General features: G+C 42.0%; 3 protein-coding genes across 4 annotated transcripts; 1 reads left to right on the top strand and 2 right to left on the bottom strand.

Annotated features, from left to right (window-relative positions):
- Positions 1-468: 468 nt before the first annotated feature.
- On the bottom strand, positions 469-10125 carry LOC122827484. Its single transcript, XM_044110491.1, has 17 exons — positions 9857-10125; positions 8752-8918; positions 7918-7942; positions 7738-7851; positions 7519-7659; positions 7304-7392; positions 6003-6123; positions 5382-5924; positions 4937-4953; positions 4503-4596; positions 3351-3514; positions 3243-3267; positions 2848-2961; positions 2597-2743; positions 1984-2093; positions 1747-1867; positions 469-1663 (listed from the first exon to the last, which is right to left on the bottom strand). The coding sequence occupies exons 1-17, from the start codon at positions 9942-9944 to the stop codon at positions 1062-1064; spliced, it is 2682 nt and encodes an 893-aa protein (XP_043966426.1). The 5' UTR covers positions 9945-10125; the 3' UTR covers positions 469-1061.
- A 151-nt stretch (positions 10126-10276) lies between these two features.
- Positions 10277-13582, bottom strand: LOC122827090. Its single transcript, XM_044109686.1, has 9 exons — positions 13368-13582; positions 13034-13234; positions 12241-12363; positions 11932-12164; positions 11726-11863; positions 11467-11654; positions 11301-11380; positions 11143-11226; positions 10277-10617 (listed from the first exon to the last, which is right to left on the bottom strand). Exons 2-9 carry the CDS (start codon positions 13218-13220, stop codon positions 10472-10474), a joined length of 1179 nt encoding a protein of 392 aa, XP_043965621.1. The 5' UTR covers positions 13221-13234; positions 13368-13582; the 3' UTR covers positions 10277-10471.
- A 247-nt stretch (positions 13583-13829) lies between these two features.
- Positions 13830-18313, top strand: setdb2 (SET domain bifurcated histone lysine methyltransferase 2). Of its 2 annotated transcripts, none has more exons than XM_044109635.1 (11): positions 13830-14134; positions 14489-14602; positions 14673-14774; positions 15323-15435; positions 15496-15765; positions 15839-16176; positions 16262-16431; positions 17233-17477; positions 17553-17699; positions 17842-17930; positions 18008-18313. In XM_044109635.1, the coding sequence occupies exons 1-11, from the start codon at positions 14104-14106 to the stop codon at positions 18192-18194; spliced, it is 1806 nt and encodes a 601-aa protein (XP_043965570.1). In that variant the 5' UTR covers positions 13830-14103; the 3' UTR covers positions 18195-18313. The 2 variants fall into 2 exon arrangements, with proteins under 2 accessions (XP_043965570.1, XP_043965571.1); XM_044109636.1 differs by lacking the exon at positions 13830-14134 and having other exon boundaries at positions 15839-15847; positions 15897-16176.
- The last annotated feature ends 552 nt before the right edge of the window (positions 18314-18865 follow it).

The raw sequence follows: 18865 nt of genomic DNA, 5'->3' as shown, positions 1-18865 counted from the left end.
AGAAAATGAAAACTTCAGGTGGAACTGTTCCTAACTAAAGCTTTCATCATAAGAAATTCATGACCAAACCTTTAACAGAATCTGGATAAAATGAACAGATCTTACAGGGTTTCTATAATAAATGACAGTAAATATGCAACATATTTAATTTTTACTGTTAAAAATCTACAAAATGTGTTTTTATTGAGGGGACTTCATTTTATTGCTATGCCTCTAATTGTCCACTAGGTGTCAGTAAATGTTGCTGAACACAGATGGACTCAGATTTACCTGGACAGGATGCAGGATACACTAAGTTTATTAAATAGATTTATTTTTATCTGTCTCTTATTTGTATTGATTCAAACATCTGCTGTGAATTTCACATCTAAAAGATTATTAGAAATAGATGTAGTGAGAGAAATGTGGATGTTCTAAACATTTTATTTTCCTTGTTCCAGTTGTGAAAATATTTAAAATTAAACCACAAATAATTGAATATTTTCTTTATTAACTCCTTTAAACAAATGAATGACAAAAACTTTTAGCCTTCTACACAACAAACCCTAAAAAAACGGCATTTTGGACCGAAACATGTACAAATGTCACAGATTCCAACTAAATTTTAAATTAGCAACCCAAATATTCAGTTAGCAATCAAAATATTTAGTTGGCAAACAAATTATTTAGCCTGTTAATTGGTGAGCTAATTTTTTTTTGTTAAGCTAAATATTCAATTAGCAAGCTAAATATTTACTGAACATTAAATTAAACAAATATTTTGTTGGCAAATTAAATATTCAATTAGCAAACAAAATATTTGGATACAACCTAAAAAAATTTGGTAGTTAAATAGTTAGCAAGCTAACTGTAGAACTAAATGCAAACATCTAGTTTACAAAATAAATATTTGGCTTGCTAACTAAATGGTTACCTGGGAGCCAAATATTTTGCTTCTTTATATATATTTCAACCTCTATTTTATTATTGCTGTTAATTTAAGTTAGGTTTGCATGTAGCACCTGTAGAAAGGAAGTGACTTTTTCAGTTTACTCTCCATCTGTTTGGATAAATGATTCATATTACTGTACAGTTACAGTGGCAGAACTAGGGACAGTTTCTGTGGTGTTTCCACTCTGCGCTGGTGTTGCTGTTCGGTTCTGGATCCACTCCAGGTAGTTGGACACTCGGGTGTAGATGCCGTAGTTGCCTGGTCGGGCGCAGCCTTTCCCCCAGCTGACGATCCCTAGCAGGAAGTGCGTCTTCTTGAACTTCGTCACCAACGGGCCGCCGCTGTCGCCTTTACACGAGTCCGTCCGACCGTCCAAGTATCCGGCACAGAACATGTTCTCGGTGAGCAGCACGCCGCTCTGCTCCATGCAGGTCTGCTTCCTGATGCGGGGCACCTTGGTACGCCTGAGGCGGTCGGAGGTGGGCCCGTTCTCGCCCCGCCTGCCCCAGCCGCTCACCGTGTGCAGGTCCACCGCCCAGAGGTCACGTTCAGCCAGCGGCCGAGTCGGCAGGCAGATCGGGACCGCGTACGGCGAGTAAACTATGGGAGACGCTAAGCGTAGGAGGCCGATGTCGTTGTCAACGGTACTGGTCACGTAATTCTCGTGCATGATGATCTCGACAACTTGGATGACCTGTTCAGTGGACTCATTGACCAAAATGTCGTGTTCACCTGGAAGACAGAGCAGGAACCAGACCTGACTGGTCTCTACTGGTATAGATGGTCTTTTTATTGTTGAAAGGAGGGATTTGTACCTGCAACCACTTTCAGGAACTGCGGTTTGGTGTTCTCCAGGCAGTGAGATGCTGTGAGGATCCATGTCGGTTTATAAATCACTCCTCCACAGAAACCTTTGCCTTTATACGTCAGCAGAACCTTTAAGGAATGATTAAACACAGATTTCAGTTTTCATTCCATGACATCATTCCCCTCTTCACACTTGGCAGGTTTAGTTTCAGCTCTCACTGTAACTCTAAAGTCTGTCTACCTACCATCCAGGGACATTCACCTTTCGGACATTCGGTTCCCCCCACAATCCTCAGCAGATGCATGTCTGTGGTTACTTTCTGTAGGACGGGGACCGTGCCGCACGCTACTGGTGCTGAAACAACCATTTGATTGGACAGTTGATTACTGTCCTGATCTATGACAAAATAATACCTCAACAACCAAATTTAAACATCATGAGTGTTAATTGGCTACCAAATAATTACCAGGTCGCTTTTTAAGAAATGGTGTCCCACAGGGATCTATACTAGATCCTGAAATTATTCTAAAAGACATTAATGGTTTTAAAGTTCTCTATTTACGTTGATGACTAATTGATCTATTTAGATTCAAAATAAAGTTTTTACGCTGTCTGTGAACCGATTCAATCAGTTAAAGATGAATATAGATTTATATATGTTAAATATATTCAGTCCTCTTAATGTTGCAAACAAAAGGAAATTAAAACGTGAAAAAAACGCTTTTGTTTGTAGATGGAAGTTGTTGTAGGTAGCTTCAAATCCAGTTTTGTATTTATTAAAATCCCAAATGATTATTGTTTTAATAAAATATTCAGTCAGAATGAAAGTTTGTAAATGATCAAACATTACAGCAAACCTTTAGTGATGCAGCTCCGTCCATCTGTGTCCAGTTCATAACCATCAGCACATGAACATGTTAGCCTTCGTCCAAACGCGTCTTCATCGCAGAAATGATCACAGGCTCCGTTCTCCAGCAGACAACTGTCCGACTCCGTCTGCTGCTCTGGAAACAGAAATAACAACAGATACAACAGAAGTTATTTCAAAAAGACAGGAGATTAAAACACTGGTGGTTTCTTCCATGATAAAATGTCTTTTCTTGCTCACCGAACTCACAGTTGATTCCCATGAACTGAGGAAGACATAAACAGGTGTAGGACTCGTCGTTATTGATGCAGGTCCCTCCGTTCTGACAGGGACCCAACGTACATCTGTCAGGGACTTGGACAGAAACGCACCGTTTTTATTTAAATGAAATATCCCATACCATTACGGTAGATAACTGCTGATAGTTATAAACCTATTTTAATCCAACCCCAAGTGTTCAGAAATAATCAGCAGATTATAAATGGGCAACAGTTGTCATACAAAGGTGAAACCAAAACAGAGATATTTCTTAAAAGCCTCCAAACACACAGGAAGCTCTAGTGGATGAACTGTTCTCCATCCTGACTCTCTTACCAGAAGGTCAGACGTTTTTCAGTTGGACAATTGTTACTTACTGGAGTACCGTTTCCAGAACTCGTTCTGAAGAAAAGACAAAAACCAACAAGATTTTAGACTCTTGCTCTATGAGTTAAAACCCTCATAGTGTCTGCAACGTAACGCACCGTCATCTCGTCGTGCTCAAACACCTCTCTGGCCTCCTCAAAGCTACATTTCTCCTCCAAACACTCCCTCTCCAGATTTCCCACTTTCAGCTCCTCAAACCAGCCGGAGTTGAACCGGCGAGTCCGGACCAGGACGCCGTTGGCCTGCTGTCGCTCCAGAAAGACTGGAACACAAAGGAGCATAAATCATCTGTCTACACTGGAAAACATCAGTTTCCCTGTTGAGGTGAGTATAAGTCAAGGTGCGGTTAATAAGCTTTTTGCTTTGGAACAAAAACACATCTTGTAATTTCCTTTGTCAGAGTTTAATTTGGAGACCCTCATAAGGGTCTGGTACCTGCTCTTGTTTACAGGTAGCAGCCGTTCCTGATTGGATGAATCTGTGCTTGTTCCTCGGCTCATTATCATAAACGCCACCATCAGGTAAATGTTTGGCTAATTGTTTCATTGGTCCAAGCTTTATGGAAATCATTAACAGAAATACTTTCATGCTCAATAAGATTTGAGCTTCTGAAAGATGTCTTGTGCTGCCTGCATAGTGGTGAGGGCTTTGACTAGGCCATGCTTGTCTATTTGTGAGAGAAGGTGATGAATCAAACATAACCAGGGGAAACCATGTTGCTCCATTTCAGCGCTGATATCCGCAGACTCTCTGTAGACTCTGTTTGTTTGCCATACAGTTCCCTGAGTTTGATTACTGGAAATATTCTCGTGATAAAGTGCATGAGACTCCAGCCTCCACCGCCGTTGGTCTTACCTCTAGATGAAGCTTGAATGATTGTCAGTAAAACTTAACTCAGTTAGCAACTTTGAGCAAATCTGCTCACTTTATACTGTCTTCTTTTCAGAAGCAAAAGTAGAGAAAGAAGATTTAAGATCCAAAGGTCCGTTGATGCTTTGGTAGTTTGTCTTTCTATTGCTGGAGACCCAGCAGGTTTTGGTCATTCTGAACCTTTTAAGGGTGTTTGTCACCAGCGGGTTGTTGGAACCAGAACCAGAATCAGAATGTGACTGTAAAACTTCAGTAGATGCTAGCCTTGCAGGTAGATAGCTTGTTGTTAACTCAACACAAACTATTAAAGATTTAGCTCAGCACCAGCTCCTTCTGCTAAACCATGAATAACTTACAGGTTCAATCTGGATCTTCCTCACCTGAAGCCGGCTGGGAGTCCTGGAGGATGAAGACGAAGATGACGAAGACCCTGAGTAACATGGTTGATTTCATCAGAACGCTACCATCGCTCTTCTAAAGGTACAAAGTCTTTAACTTCCCCTCTCACCACCAGTCTGTAGTTTGTCACATGGAGAACCTCGGGTGATGAAACACTGGCTGATCAATGCCCTCAGGTTCAGCAACTTCTACTAACCAAATTCAGAAAATATTTCCCTCTCGCCCCTGATATAAACATCAAAAACTTTATTTAATGAGACAGAAAACTGAGAGTGAAATCAAACTCAAACTTCATCTGCTGGCAGAAGAAATCAAAACACTGAATGAAGAAGGGAGAAAAGATCCATGAAAGCCATAAAAACACTACAAGTTACTCTTTCCTCCCTTCAAAACAAACATTGATGTAACAGTTTACCTTTGGTTCAGTTGGATCTGAGGTTCATAACAGGAGCCCTGGAGCGCCCTCTAGTGGTACTTAAACATAAACCAGGTCAAACAAGAGGCATGAAAAGATCCAATAGAAATACTGCGTGAAAAACAATAAATATCTGATTTGAACTTTTTGTGGAGAACATCTGTCCCACCTGGATGAAAACTAGTTCATTAATGCTTCGTGTAGTTATGTAGAAAGAAAAACACAGTTTTTCCTAATTATTTATGTTTATTATATATAAATGACATAATTATGAGTCTCTGGAACAATAATACAGATTTTCCTCCCTTCTGTCCAGATGTCAACCCACAGATTTAATTTCAGACATTCAAGCTAAACTTTGAGCTTGTCTTTGAGTTAATGTAACTACCTTTCTACTTTCCTAACACTGTTGAACTCGGCGCTGGTTGACCTGCGCCGTTTCAGCCGGTAGACATCACAGTTTCGATCCAGTCCAGGAAGTTGGTGACTTTGGCGTAGACGCCGTACATGTTCTCCTTGGCGCAGCCCTTCCCCCAGCTCACCACGCCCGTCAGAAACCAGGTCTTCCTGTACTTCGCCACCAGCGGGCCGCCGCTGTCGCCTTCGCAGGCGTCCTGCCCGCCCTTCCTGTGCCCCGCACAGAACATGTTCTTGGTGATGTTGAGCTGGGTGTGGAGGCGGCACTCCTGCAGCGGCACCCTGGGCAGCACCAGCCACTGCAGGTAGCGGGCGATGGGGCCGGCCTCCACCAGGCGGCCCCATCCGGACACAGTGGCCTGGCGGACGTTGTACAGCGTCCAGGCGAAGGTGCTGTTCCGAGCCGGGAGGCAGATGGGAATGACATGGAGGCCCAGTTTGACCGGGCTGTGCAGCTTCAGCAGGGCCAGGTCGCTGTCGGTGGTCACGGGGTCGTAGTCCGGGTGGATGGTGATGTTCAGCACTCGCTGACGCTGCTCCGTCTTCTCTGGTCTCGCCAGGTCATGTTTGCCTGGCAGCGACCAGTATTCAGGTTAAATATGGTCAGGAGACGCCACGCTGTGAGTTTGACCTTGAAGAGTGACCTCACCTACGTAGATGTGGAGGATGGCAGAAGGTTTGTGCCAGACGCAGTGCGCTGCAGTTAGAATCCACACGTCGGACAGGATGATGGCGCCGCAGCTGAACCGGTTGTGTTCGTACAACGCAACCTGGAACAAACATGAACGACCTTGACCCGACCTCTGAAGCCCTGAGTGATGGCGGCTCCGGTTTCTTCAAATCTAACAAAATTAGTGTTAAACGTTTTGGGCAACTAAAACTTTTGTTTGTGCTGCTTTACTTTGAAGATATTGACGATGACCTCTGATGACCTCTGATGACCTCTGGAAATGTTTTTGTTAAAATCTTTAAAATAAAAGCAGCACAAATGTTTTATTTGTTAGATTTGAAGAAAGACCAGCTTCACTCAGGTAATGTTAAAGTTAGTTTTTCTTTAAGTAAGGCAGCAGTCTGAACACTTTTTATGTTTAAGATCTTTATTGATTTTCAGATTAAAATTAAAAACAAAAATTAACTTTTTTTTTTATTTACTGAGTTTTTAGATTGAAAAGCAGGAGAATGAAGCCTTTCTTTGTTTACTGACATACAATTTAATGTAGTTTTGATTTATTGTTGAGCAGGTCAAATTTGTTTTTAAAAAATCAGAAATTTTCTTTTAAAAAGGAAACAAATCAAAAATTGTTTTATGTTTTGGATCTTTAATGATATCCAGACTTTATAAAAAATTTATTTATCATTGTTCAGGTAATTTTATATATATATATATATATATATATGTATATATATATATATATATATATATATATATATATATATATATATATATACATATATATATATTTTGCATTTTTAATTTATTGAATTTTGACCATTTTCTTTAAAGGCAAATGTCCAAAGCCTATTTTAGGATCATTAATGGTAAACAGGTTTCATTAGAAGTTTGTTTTTTCTTAACCAAGTTAAACAAAAATATTTAACAAATTTTTGCCTTTTTTTTATTTAATAAATGTTGAAATAGTTTTTCTTTTAATTAAGAAACAAATCGAAGTTTGTTTTATGTTATGGATCTTTAACAACGTTCATTAAAAATGTTTGTTGTTGAGTAGGTGAAACAAAAAATATCACAAACCATTTTATCATTTTTTAATTACTAAATTTTGAAATAGTTTTTTGTTTAATAAGGAAACAAGGTTTGGACCTTTAATGATTTCCAGATTTTATTAAAATCAGTTTATTGTTGAGGAGGTAAAACATCACAGTAAATGAATTTTTTCATTTTTAATGAATTTTGACATGAAATGTTTTGGACCCGGTTGGTGTCCGACTCACCTGCCATGGACAGTAACCTTTGGGGCAGGCCTGCCCTCTAACAACCCGGGGGGCAAAATTGACCAGCGGTCTTCCACAGACGACTGGCTCTGTACCAGCATAGAGAGAGGTCAAAGGTCAGTCTTACTTCCTGAGCCTGGAGAATCACAGGCGTTGCGGTTCTGTTGGGAAGCGGACAGAACCCACAGGAAGAAAACCCGGTGATCAGCTCTGACCTTTGGGCAGACAGGTGCTGTTGTCCTGGTCCAGACCGTATCCCGGAGCGCAGAAACAGAACCGCGAGCGATCCGGATTCTCTCTGCAGAAATGCTCGCAACCGCCGTTTCTAAAGCGACACCTAGTTGAGGTCGGTCGGACTGCGAACGGCCGGAAACAGAACATCACCCACAATCTGGACCCGGACCGTCAGCAGCGAGTTCTCAGCAGGTTCCTACCTTTGTCACATTTGGACCCGTGGAAACCGGCGGCACATTTACAGGTGTAGGTGTTGAGATGGCGAGTGCAGGTCGCCCCGTTCTGACAGGGAGACGACAGGCAGAGGTTCGGCGCTGGAAATCAAAACACATCCGTGAGGCCCGGTTCTCACAGGAGGCGGGAAATGTTTGGGTCAGTACCTGTGTAGGTCCTCCAGAAGTTCTCCTGCACACAGAGAAAAGCAGGCAGTGAAACCAGAAATGGACCAGGAAGTAAAGTTAAATTAAAGTTCTTCAACTATTCTTGAGTTTAGCCAAGAATGTTTGCAGAAATGTTCTGCCAATTTGGACAAATTCTAAATCAGGGGTGTCCAAACTTTTTACAAATATTTTTATTATAACCGCACAAAGAATTTTATTATTTATTTTTACTTGCTAAAGAAACCAACTAAATACATAATATCTTAATAAAACAAGTGAAGATGTCAGATTTCTGCAGGTTTGCCAGATTAATAACAAATCAGCAAATTCTATCCTAATTTTGTATCTTTTTCCGGATTCTTTTCCCAATAAGAATTGCTTGTGTTTCACTCTTCACTGAACGTTTATTACTAATAAATTAAATTAAAAGCCAAACCCTGAATGAATACATTGTGTTGCACATTACAGTTTTATTTTGAACATATATATATATATATATATATATATATATATATATATATATATATATATATATATATATATATATATATATATATATATATATATATATATATATATATATATATATTATATTTTCACCGACATTAAATGGCTTGAAGCAGCAAATTCAGCTTTTCTTGATCTGTGATCAATTCAAGGGCCACAAATGGCCCCTGAACCGCACTTTGAGCACCCCTGATGTAAGGAACGCTTTTAGAGAAATTTATTGGAGTGAAAGTTTTACGTTTTCTCAAAAATTGTTACTCAGGTAAAGTACATATTCTGTACCTCAGTAAGTTTCCTTCTTCACTGAAAGACGGTGGTGAGACTCACCAGCTGCTGCGCCTGCGGGATGATCTCTCTGGCCTCCTCGTAGGAACATTTCTCCTCGTAGCATTCCCGCTCCAGGTTTCCGTTCCTCAGCTCCTCCAGGAAAGAGTTGGCCCTTCGAGTTCGCTGCAGGAAACGGGTGGCTTCACGTCGGGACACAAACGTTCCTCCTGCAGCGAAACAACCAGACGGCTGCTGGACTCAAACTGGAACCATGTGACGGGCACGAACGAGTCACTTTCACTTCAGTAACTTATTTTAGGAGTATTTTTACTACTCTAATTTTAATTATTTTATTATAAAGTTTTTCTACTTTTACTGGAGTTAAATTTCTTCTCACTGAATGAAAAACATTTTTTAACCAAACATTCACCAGAAACAGAAATTCAGCTGCAGTTCCTGTTAAAGTTTCATAAGATTTTTATTGAAAGAAACTGATCTGGAAATATTTAAATTTTCTTTCTGATTGTTATTTTTTGTTACTCATGTTAATTAGTCATTTTTGTTCTTAAAATAACAAAATTTCCACTTAATTTACATTTTTGTCCATCTGATAATCTATTTTTTAAATATGAAATGATTTAAATTTGAGTTTGAACCAAAAACTTTTTTACTTTTACTTGAATAAAAATATTAGTTTATCTTACTTTAGTATAATTTTTGGGTACTTTGATATTTTCCACAAACTTCTTAAAGTTCCTGAAAGAAAATTTGTTTTCATAACCAGCCATAAATACAAAAACAAGATACATAAACCACAAGTACTAAAATTTAAACACTAGAGGGAAAAGGTAATATTTTCTGTTGCTTAATTGATTTTTATTTAAAATCTAGGTAAAATAATATTTATTTAATACTCATTTTTATTGATTTAACTTGTTTGCAGCAGAACAATCTGACAGAATATTTCATCAGATTATAAATTAAACTCTTATAGTCAAAATATAGTTAAATTTGTTATAAAACTGTTTAGTTTTTTCTCTTCGTTTTGCGGTCTGGAGCAGAGCGGAGGTGCAGTTCATCAGAACCGAGCCGTTGGATCCTGATGAACGCTACCAGAACAACAATAAGATGAGGAGGAGCAGAAGGAGGAAGAAGCAGGACTGACCTCCTGGGGTCCCGGTGCATGCTGGGAGAGCGGCGGTTATGAGGAGGAAGAAGAAGACGCTCTTCGTTTGTCTGCTGATGGACGCCATGCTTGTTTTAAACTGATCAAAGTTCACAGAGAAACAAACAAAAACCCGGACAGAAAAACACGTCAGATAAAAGCTCAGCCCTCTTCTGCTGTCAGGGCAAAATGGCTCCAATTCATTTCAAATGTTGACAGATAAATTATTTTAAAATTCAAAGAATTAAATCTACTCTGATTTATCAGGTCTGTGCCTTTTAAATAGGCACTAAGCTCTAAATATGATGGTTTTAATCTGAGATTCTGACTTTATTTATTGAATAAATCCATCAGGATCATTTCCAGGACATGTTTGTTTTTATTTCAGTTTCATACAGAAACAGCACACTGAGGCAGAAATAAGAAATATAACTCATCATTTAATGAAGCTCCCTTTTAAAAAGTTAACATGTTTACATTAGCATTCAGATTATTAAATAAAAAACAGTTCAAAATAAATTTAGTATGATTGTAAACAAGAAATGCTGAAATCATAAAGCTGCAGTGCATCTTGGTAACAGTTGTCCTCCTGTCCTCCAGGGGTCGCCACCACTGTTACAGCATCTCCTTCAGGATGTAGGGGAGGAACTCCTGCGCATCTCTCAGTTCTTCCTTCCACTCCTGGGGGATGCCGCCGCCGCGGTGGGCGGCCCCGGCCCCCAGCAGGGCCCCAAGGGCCGAACCGCGGTTACAGTTTTCACCTGGAGACCAAAACAGGTTAAACATCAGGAGATCCAGTTTTTTAGTTATCCAATGTTAAGAATTCTACACAATTATATTCAGGCTCTTATTTTGAAGTCTGTTAACCCAACAGATTTTCTCTCTCTTTCTTCCCTAATAAGTTTTTTAAAACAACATACAGGAAATTAAAGTTACTGTTTTGTTATTAGCTTGAGCTAAATTTTATGTTGGTGTAGCATTTAGCATTAGCTTCCACCAAATAATGCTAATGTAGAACTAAGGTGTTAGTTTCTGCTAAATAGCATGTTGGTGCAGTGTGCTAGCTTTTGCTAAATACCATGTTAGTCTAGCATTTCAGTGTTAGCTTCTGCTAAATATTGTGTTGGTTTAGTGCTTTAGCATTAGCTTCCACCAAATACTGCTAAATGGTGGAGGGTTTTAACGTCATGAACTAATGTGTGTGATTAGCTCTTTAGCACATTTAAGCGTTTAGCTAGAGATGCCACCACTTTAGATTTGTTAGATCTAAAGTCTTGAGGTCTGACCTCCGCAGTTGGTGTTGGTCAGGATTCCTCCTTTGGGGTCGTCATGAAACTCGTAAGCCAGGTAGAACAAACTGGAGAGAGCCCCTGCGAGTTTAACAGGTCAAAGGTCAGCACAGCTCACTTAAGGTAAAGCTAAAACTGAGCTTGTAGTCTCTGACCTCGGTTGTAGCAGGCCAGACCCAGGTGGCTCACGGCGCTCTGGTGGACCTTCAGCCTCTCCTCAGAAGATGCTGGAAACCTGGAACAGTCAAAGGAAATCAGCCGCTTCATCTCTGAAACCTTCAGCAGAGTTTCCCCAGAGCTGCTGACGCGGTTCTGACGGACCTGGCGGCCTTGCAGCTGTAGCTCTGACAGGCGTCCCAGGCCTCCAGCCTCTTCAGGGCGAACTCGGCCTGCTGGCGGACGCTGGCCCCGCCCAGCACGGCGTGGAGCGCCCGGCTGTAGATCGTCACGTACTCAGGCACTTTGGGGTGAGGATGGGTGAGCTTCACGAACTCCACCGCTGCTAAAACCTGAGGAGAGACGAAGACATGAGACCGGAACCTCAGGGACGGATGAGGACAGACATGTCGGGTTTGCTCACAGCTTCATCCTGATTGGCTGAAGCAGACAACAGGACAAAGGGGAGGATCGTGGGAAGGCAACCGATGGCGTCCAGCTGGCTGTCTGGAGACCGAGATCTCATCATCTGTTTGGATCGTTCCTCTGCAAACTTCAGAACCTGAAGAGAACCAGAGAGTCGGAACCAGTCTGATGAACATTGGAGCTGGAGAGAAACTCCTGGTTTACCTCACTGGGCGACGTCGGCCTGCCGTCCTGCCAGTCGGCGAAGAACGAGCGGTGGAAGGACTCGGCGTAGGTGTCGGTGTGCGAGCCGGGCGTCGTCAGAAACCGGACGTAGTCGGACAGAACGGCGGCCCGAACCTCCGGCTGGGAGACGTCAGCGAAACGCCCGGAGACGATGGACCGAGCTGCTCGCAGGGAGCAGAGGATGTTCAGGGTGTTGTCTCCAGCCTGGAGACCTGCAGGACCGGGCAGACGATGAAAACCTGACAGAATCACCGGTTCTGGCACAGCTGCGGTTCTGAGCACTGGTACCTTGGTGGTAGTGGACCGAGCCGTTGGAGGACCGCCACAGGTCCAGCTTGTCATGGAGGATGACGCTCCCTACGACGTTGGCTCGTCCGGCACCGGTGGACCAGGCGGTGCGACCGCTGCCGGCTGCAACAGGAAGAAGGAAACGTGTCAGAACCGAGTCAGGGAGGAGTTCCTCAGGGCCCCATTCTAGGAACTCTAATGTTCTGAAGCTGGAACATCATTAAAAATGTTCCAGCTGACACACCGCATTATCAGTGACACATGAGAGATAATCACCAATTGGCTGGTTGCCATGACACAACCTTTCAAGCATTTTGATTGGTCGAGACACTGGAACATTAATGAGGCTATCTGGCTGGTTTGTTATACCAATCACACTCTAGTTTTGGACCAAATAAACTTAAATAATATGATAAAAATAATATATGTACATATATTAAAAATATATATAATTAACAGCAAATAAATACATCTAAAAATCGAAAAATACTAATAAATAAACATATTAACAAGTACATGTACATTTAAAAAAAATAAAAATAGTCAAAATAAGGATAAAAAATTTTAATAAAATAAACTATTTTTAAAGTGCATATTACTTTTAAATATTACTAATAAAATATACAGAATTTTTTGTTATTAAATTAAACATTCATTAAAAAAACATCTTTTACTAGATAAAACCAGGTTAACATCAAGGAATGGTTACAATTTTAGATAAATTCATCCATTTTGCTTCAAAGCTGAAACCCTGTTTACTGGTAAACATGTTGGACCGGTCCGGTTCTGGTACCTGTGTTAGACAGGGTGAGGATGCTGGACGGGTGTCTGTCTGCAGGCGCGTTAAACCCGCTGATCCAGCCTCCGAAATCCCTGCTGATGTCCTGGACGTTGTAGTACCAGTGGACCGGCATGGACAGGGAGTCTGCGGCACACATGGCCCAGAAGGCCTCGCTCACTGACCGCCTCACTGCAGACATCTCCAGCCTTCAACCTGCAGCAGCAGCAAAAAAAGGAGAAACTCTTTTCCTTCAGTCCTCCGTGATGTTAAATGGAACCGGTACCAGAATACTCTCCCTTTAACCTGATTTAAAACTTCTCCTGTATGATGCTGACACAGGTCTCACCTGTCCTCTCTCAGATCCTTCTCCCTCCTCATCAGAACTTATATAAGTACTTAACAAATAGTTACAAAACTCAGCAGGAAGTGACCCGCCTGTAAACATCCGGTCCTCCCAGTAGCGACCGACACCTCTTCCAGTTACATATTGATTTTTTCTTCATATATAACTGGATTATCAACGAAATGATACATGAACATTGTCAATTAGTAAACAAAGTAGCAGTACGGGGTATAGCTAGGGTCATTACATATAACACCCTGAGTTTTGCCTCCCAGGCAGGAACATTTATTTTTATTTCAAAATTAATGACAGAAATAGTTTAACAAATCACAGACATTTATCAAGTCGATTATTATTTCATATTTATGATAGATAGTTTTAAAATTTGCTGCAGATTTTGCCAAATTTATTTTAAATATAAAATAACTGTACCTGTCAGACAAAATTCAGGGAATACAACAACTCATTGTACGGCGGCCCGCTTGAATCAAGAGGCTTCCAGACATAAACCATGCTGCAGGTTGCGTTAGTTTGGCATTAAATTGGACCTAATCGGGTATTTAAACCACTTTTCCGGGAACTGCGGGGCTGATTTTCGGCTAATACTATGATTTAGTTTCAGTTCTCCATCAGCCGTTAGCGCTCTGAGTCAGAGTGGATCGGTACCAGCACAAACTGGGTTTGTTTGGCTTTGTGTTCTCAGCTGGAGCTAGCTTAGCGCTGCTAGCTGTCTGTGGACATGGGGGACGTGTTGGATCCACGGGTTGTGGGTAAGACTGTGGAGCCCACTCAAACTGGGAAATAACTGGTCACACTAGGCCACTAGATGGTATAAACTGGACTAGAAATCCTTTTTGTCTGTCAGAACTGTGATTTCTAACTACAGAGTTCGGTCAGAGTGATGCCTGTAGCCGCCATATTGATCAGGGCAAGTCAGCCACTGTTCTTCAGGGCAATCTGAATCTCATTTTAGAGTTCTATCTATTTTTGTGTCTTTTTTTATATAATCAAAAGCCTGGAAATTTCATTTTTGAAAGTATTCACACCTCCTGGACTTTCCCACATGCTAGCAGCAGAGGGCGCAGTGCGTGTTCTGCAGCTAACTGCTGGTCTCGGTTATGCAGAGAGGGCGAAAAGCTTCTGGGCGGAGAAGGACGTGGAGCAGGTTTTCACCGGGGTCTTCCAGTACCTGGACCACCTGAAGCAGGCCCTGCAGAAGAAGACGGCTCTAGATAAAGGTACTGGTCCGTCTTGGCTGGGGTCCAGTCTGTCCTGCGTGGTTCTGATGTGATACTGTTTCTGTTTCAGAGTTCGTCCAGGCCCAGAGGCTGCTGGAATGTCTGGACTGCGTTCCCCTCGGGTCTCCTCCGGACCAAGACTCCTCCGTGGTCCAGGTGGTCATCGGTTCAGGTACTTAACTACTATAAAAATCTGATTTGAATATTGTTTGGTAAATTTGATTAACTTTCTACATAAAGTTAAAAATATTGTTCTCCATCAATCTATGAAGTTTCAATAAGTTTAACTATAAATACTGGTTTTATATTATGAGAACATTGAGAATACCCAACAGGTTAATTTGCTTTGCATGTTGATTCCTTTAACATGGAATTGTGCAAAATATTCAGAAATTTGTTTTAGCAAAATGTATAATCTATTACAAAACATTTTTTAGTTTTTGTAAATATTTTCTCCTAAATAAAATATGGCTGTGTCATCTGCAAATAAACTGCACCAAGCCATAGTAACGTTATTAACTTACATGAGAAAAGGTAGAGATCCCAGTGTTTTTCTCTGTGCTACCCCACAGTTAATATGATATTTGGAAAATTTTCTATGTTTCTTTTTATTGTTTTGATTCAATTTAATTTTATTATTGTGTGCTACAAACGTTCTTCCTTTGGGGATCATTAAAGTATGATGTATGTGTCGGTTCTGACTGACCTGTGTGCTTGCAGGAGGGCTGCTGCCGGCTCACTTCAATGGACTGTCGCCCCCTGCTGGCAGAGAGGAGCTGCTGCCTCCGCTGGCGCCGGTCCAGCTGCAGTATCACCCTCACCCCTGCTGCAAGGTAAGGAGGAGCAGAACCGAGCCGGTGACAGGATGACCTCTGACCTCTGTGTGTTCCCAGGCCTGCCTGCCAGGGTTACCCAGAACCCCCCAGTCCAGCTCGCTGCTATACACCCAGAACCCGCTGAAGGTGCCGCTGCTGTGCGGCTTCAAGAGGCTGAGCGCCATGCCTCTGGTGTCCCAGACCGACACCGGCCCGGACGGCTTGGACACGGCGGTTGCTGGGGGCAACTGGGATGTCATCTACAAGACGCCGTGCGGGCAGAGCCTCAGGAACTTCCAGGACGTCGAGTCCTTCCTGTCGGCGACGGAGAGCCACGATGTCCTGCAGGTGAACCAGAACCAGGCCGGCACCTGAGAGCCCGATCTGACCTGGTTCTGACCCGGTCCTGTCCTCTCTGCAGGTAGACTTCTTCACCTTCAACCACGTGGTGCAGCTGGACCCGGTCCCTCAGGACCGGGTCCAGCTGCGGGATCAGCCATGGCCCGACCTGAGCCGGGGGGCGGAGCCTGTTCCCGTGGAGCTGGTGGTGGAGAAGGGTCGGGCCCGGCCCGCGGGCTTCCGGTACCGGAAGGACCGCTGGCCGCACGGCTGCTTTCTGAGCCGTGGTGCTGCGCTGTTCGACGCCTGCTGCGACTGCAACGACGGCTGCAGTGACGCGCAGCTCTGTGCCTGCGTCGCCATGACGACCGGGGGGCGGGGCTACAGCTACCAGCGGCTGCTGGAGCCGGTCCAATCAGGGTGAGAACGGGCAGGACCGCCTCACCATCCTCTTCTTCCTAATTACTCTTCCTCCTCATTACTCTTCCTCCTCCTCTTCCTCCAGCCTGTTTGAGTGCGGTCCGTGGTGCGGCTGCGACCGGGCCCGCTGCCAGAACCGGCTGGTCCAAAGAGGGGTCAGAGTTCGCCTCCAAGTCTTTGAGACTGAGGACCGGGGCTGGGGGGTCCGTTGCCGTGACGACCTTGACCGAGGAACGTTCGTCTGCGTCTACGCAGGTCGGCTGGTTATTAGTATAAATATATACACTAACAAAGGTTGTTTTTTTTTTTTTAAGGTCCAGATGATTCTGAACAGATTTTTAGAAACTTTTACTTTCCTGGTGAATATTTCTTCAATTTATAATCAATACTTCATTTTCTTGAATGTTCTGGCTTTGTTTGTTTCTTTATTTGTTTAATAATCTTGAGCAGATTTTAATTCAATTTCAAACAAATGATTGAAATTTTGCTGTTTTCCCCTTTATTTAAATTGTTTATATTTTTGGTGTTTGAGCATTATATTACTAATATATTATAAAATATTAATTTTTTGCTTTATATTTTTTAATTTGTTTAGTGTGAATTATTCTTTTAGAAATCTTGTCATTTATTTAGCATTATATTAGTATAATGTTAATGAAGTATATAGATAATCTAAATAATGAAGAGATGTTTTACATATTTTCATTTCAGTCTAAAAATGTTTTGATAAAATTCTCTCTATATTTTTGTATAAGGACACAATATAAAGATTAAAAGACATTTTGATACTTTTTTAAAATTTCACTTTAGTTTTCAGAAAACTTTATTCTTTTTTAGCTTATTTAAGTTATTTAAATAACATTGAGCAAATTACATTTTTGGTTTTTCTGATTTTTCTTTTCTCTTTTAAATGAATTTTGAATTGTTTTGGTAGTAAAGTGGTAATTATATTTTATTCTTTTCATGTTAAATAATGTTGAACACATTTTAAATAAATGTTGTTTTTAAACGTTCATGAAGTCGTGGTTGTGTTGACAGGTTTGGTTCTGTTAACAGGTGTGGTTCTGCAGCGGGCCCGCAGCCCCACGGAGCCGCTGCCCCCCAAGCTGACCCGGGCCGAGCTGCCGTCCGACGACGAGGTGGAGGTCGTCACAGAGTGGCTGGCCCCGCCCATCCTGGAGGCGCGCAGCGACTTGCTAGAGGCCTCGCCCCCTCCGCCAGGCTCCACCGCCTCCACGCAGCACGTCCCGGTGATCCAGAGACCCGGCGAGTCCAGCGGCGCCTCTCAGAACCACGACCAGGTTGGTTTCTGTCCAAGATGGTTTCCCTGGTGAGTTACTGCTGCTGGATGATGTTTGCTGGTTCTGGTTCTGCAGGTCGGAGGCCTGTTTGAGGTGAGGGTTGCCGTGGCGATGGACAGCCAGGAGGACGGCAGCCCGACGAGCTTCAAACGACGAGCAGAGAGAGAAGAAGTCTGCTTCATCGACGCCAGCAAGGAGGGAAACGTCGGGCGCTTCATCAATGTGAGTCTGGAGGAATGTTCATGGAAAGTTGAGTGGAAGGAAACATGAAAGTCAAGGAACCATTGGTTCACTATTTTCTTACTGATTTGATGGAATATATTGATTGATTTATTTATGTATTTGTTCTAATCTCGGCCCACAGCACAGCTGCCAGCCCAACCTGTTCATCCAGAACGTCTTCACGGACTCCCATGATCCCGCCTTCCCCGTCATCGCCTTCTTCACCAACAGGTGAGGGGGAGGAGTTTCTGTAAGGCCCTGCCCTTTTTAACCTTCAGGTGTGTTTTCATGGGTTTTGAATCCATCAGGGTGGTGAAAGCCGGCACTGAGCTCACCTGGAACTACTCCTCTGATGCTCACACCTCCAGCTCAAAGCAGGAACAGGAAGTGCCTTGTCTCTGCCGTAGCAACGGTTGCCAGGGATGGCTCCACCTGGAGGAGCAGCTGTGTGATGTCTGTGCAGCTGAAGGTCCCGGAGGGACGGAGGAAAACTGATTTACGCTGCAATTTCTTACTGGTTTCTAATCTAAATGTGTTATCTTTTGAATTTAAAATCTGTTTGAACTTATTTGTTATTTAAAACATTGTGCAATTAAAAATATTTTAATAAAGTACTTTGAAATGTTTGTAGATTTTTTTTTTTTATTTGATCAGAACTCTTATTTTGAAACTGAAAACAAAGGAGCATCATGAAATTATTACAAACCACTTTTTTGGCCATTTCAACATATTTATTTACCTTGTAACAGTCTGGGTGTAATTTTATGGCAGTTTCAGGGCCATTATGGGTGTAAAAAAAGGAATAAATTCCCACCAAAAAGTTCAGAAATGTTGAGATTCTTAGAATTTTATTCTAGAATAAACCTGAGAAATTTCTGAGCATCAAGAAACTCAGAAATTTTAAACTTTTGAAACTCCAAAAACAAATTGGCAATGTTCAACTTTTCAAACTTAAAAATTCCTGAGGCTTTTCTAGCAATTTATTTCTTGACTTGTCAAACTCAAATTTTCTTTTTATTTAGAAAATGTTTTTGAATGTTTTGGGTTTAATTTACTTTCTGAACTTGTTTTTTCCCCCCTGAGATTAATAAAACAATTTAAAAAGTTTAGTACTTTCAATATTTATTGAGAAATTACGGTTCTGAATATCCAGAGCTTTTATTGTG

The sequence above is a fragment of the Gambusia affinis genome, linkage group LG24, assembly GCF_019740435.1.
Source record: "Gambusia affinis linkage group LG24, SWU_Gaff_1.0, whole genome shotgun sequence".
NCBI classification, from domain to species: domain Eukaryota; kingdom Metazoa; phylum Chordata; class Actinopteri; order Cyprinodontiformes; family Poeciliidae; genus Gambusia; species Gambusia affinis.
The sequence above is the reverse complement of the archived record's forward strand: the minus strand, read 5'-3'. Positions and strand labels throughout refer to the sequence as shown.

What these genes read in the sequence shown, in the direction of transcription:
- LOC122827484 (XM_044110491.1), bottom strand. Translation starts at nt 9,944, where the DNA reads ATGGCGTCCATCAGCAGACAAACGAAGAGCGTCTTCTTCTTCCTCCTC. An exon ending in GTTCTGGAAACGGTACTCCA is followed by an intron (nt 2,962 to 3,242) that starts GTAAGTAACAAT and finishes TTTCTGTCCAAG; the next exon opens with TCCCTGACAGATGTACGTTG. An exon ending in AAGGTGAATGTCCCTGGATG is followed by an intron (nt 1,868 to 1,983) that starts GTAGGTAGACAG and finishes CATTCCTTAAAG; the next exon opens with GTTCTGCTGACGTATAAAGG.
- LOC122827090 (XM_044109686.1), bottom strand. Translation starts at nt 13,220, where the DNA reads ATGTCTGCAGTGAGGCGGTCAGTGAGCGAGGCCTTCTGGGCCATGTGT. An exon ending in CAGCCAATCAGGATGAAGCT is followed by an intron (nt 11,655 to 11,725) that starts GTGAGCAAACCC and finishes GTCTCTCCTCAG; the next exon opens with GTTTTAGCAGCGGTGGAGTT. An exon ending in GACCAACACCAACTGCGGAG is followed by an intron (nt 10,618 to 11,142) that starts GTCAGACCTCAA and finishes TTTGGTCTCCAG; the next exon opens with GTGAAAACTGTAACCGCGGT.
- setdb2 (XM_044109635.1), top strand. Translation starts at nt 14,104, where the DNA reads ATGGGGGACGTGTTGGATCCACGGGTTGTGG. An exon ending in GTTGGATCCACGGGTTGTGG is followed by an intron (nt 14,135 to 14,488) that starts GTAAGACTGTGG and finishes TCGGTTATGCAG; the next exon opens with AGAGGGCGAAAAGCTTCTGG. An exon ending in GAAGACGGCTCTAGATAAAG is followed by an intron (nt 14,603 to 14,672) that starts GTACTGGTCCGT and finishes TTTCTGTTTCAG; the next exon opens with AGTTCGTCCAGGCCCAGAGG.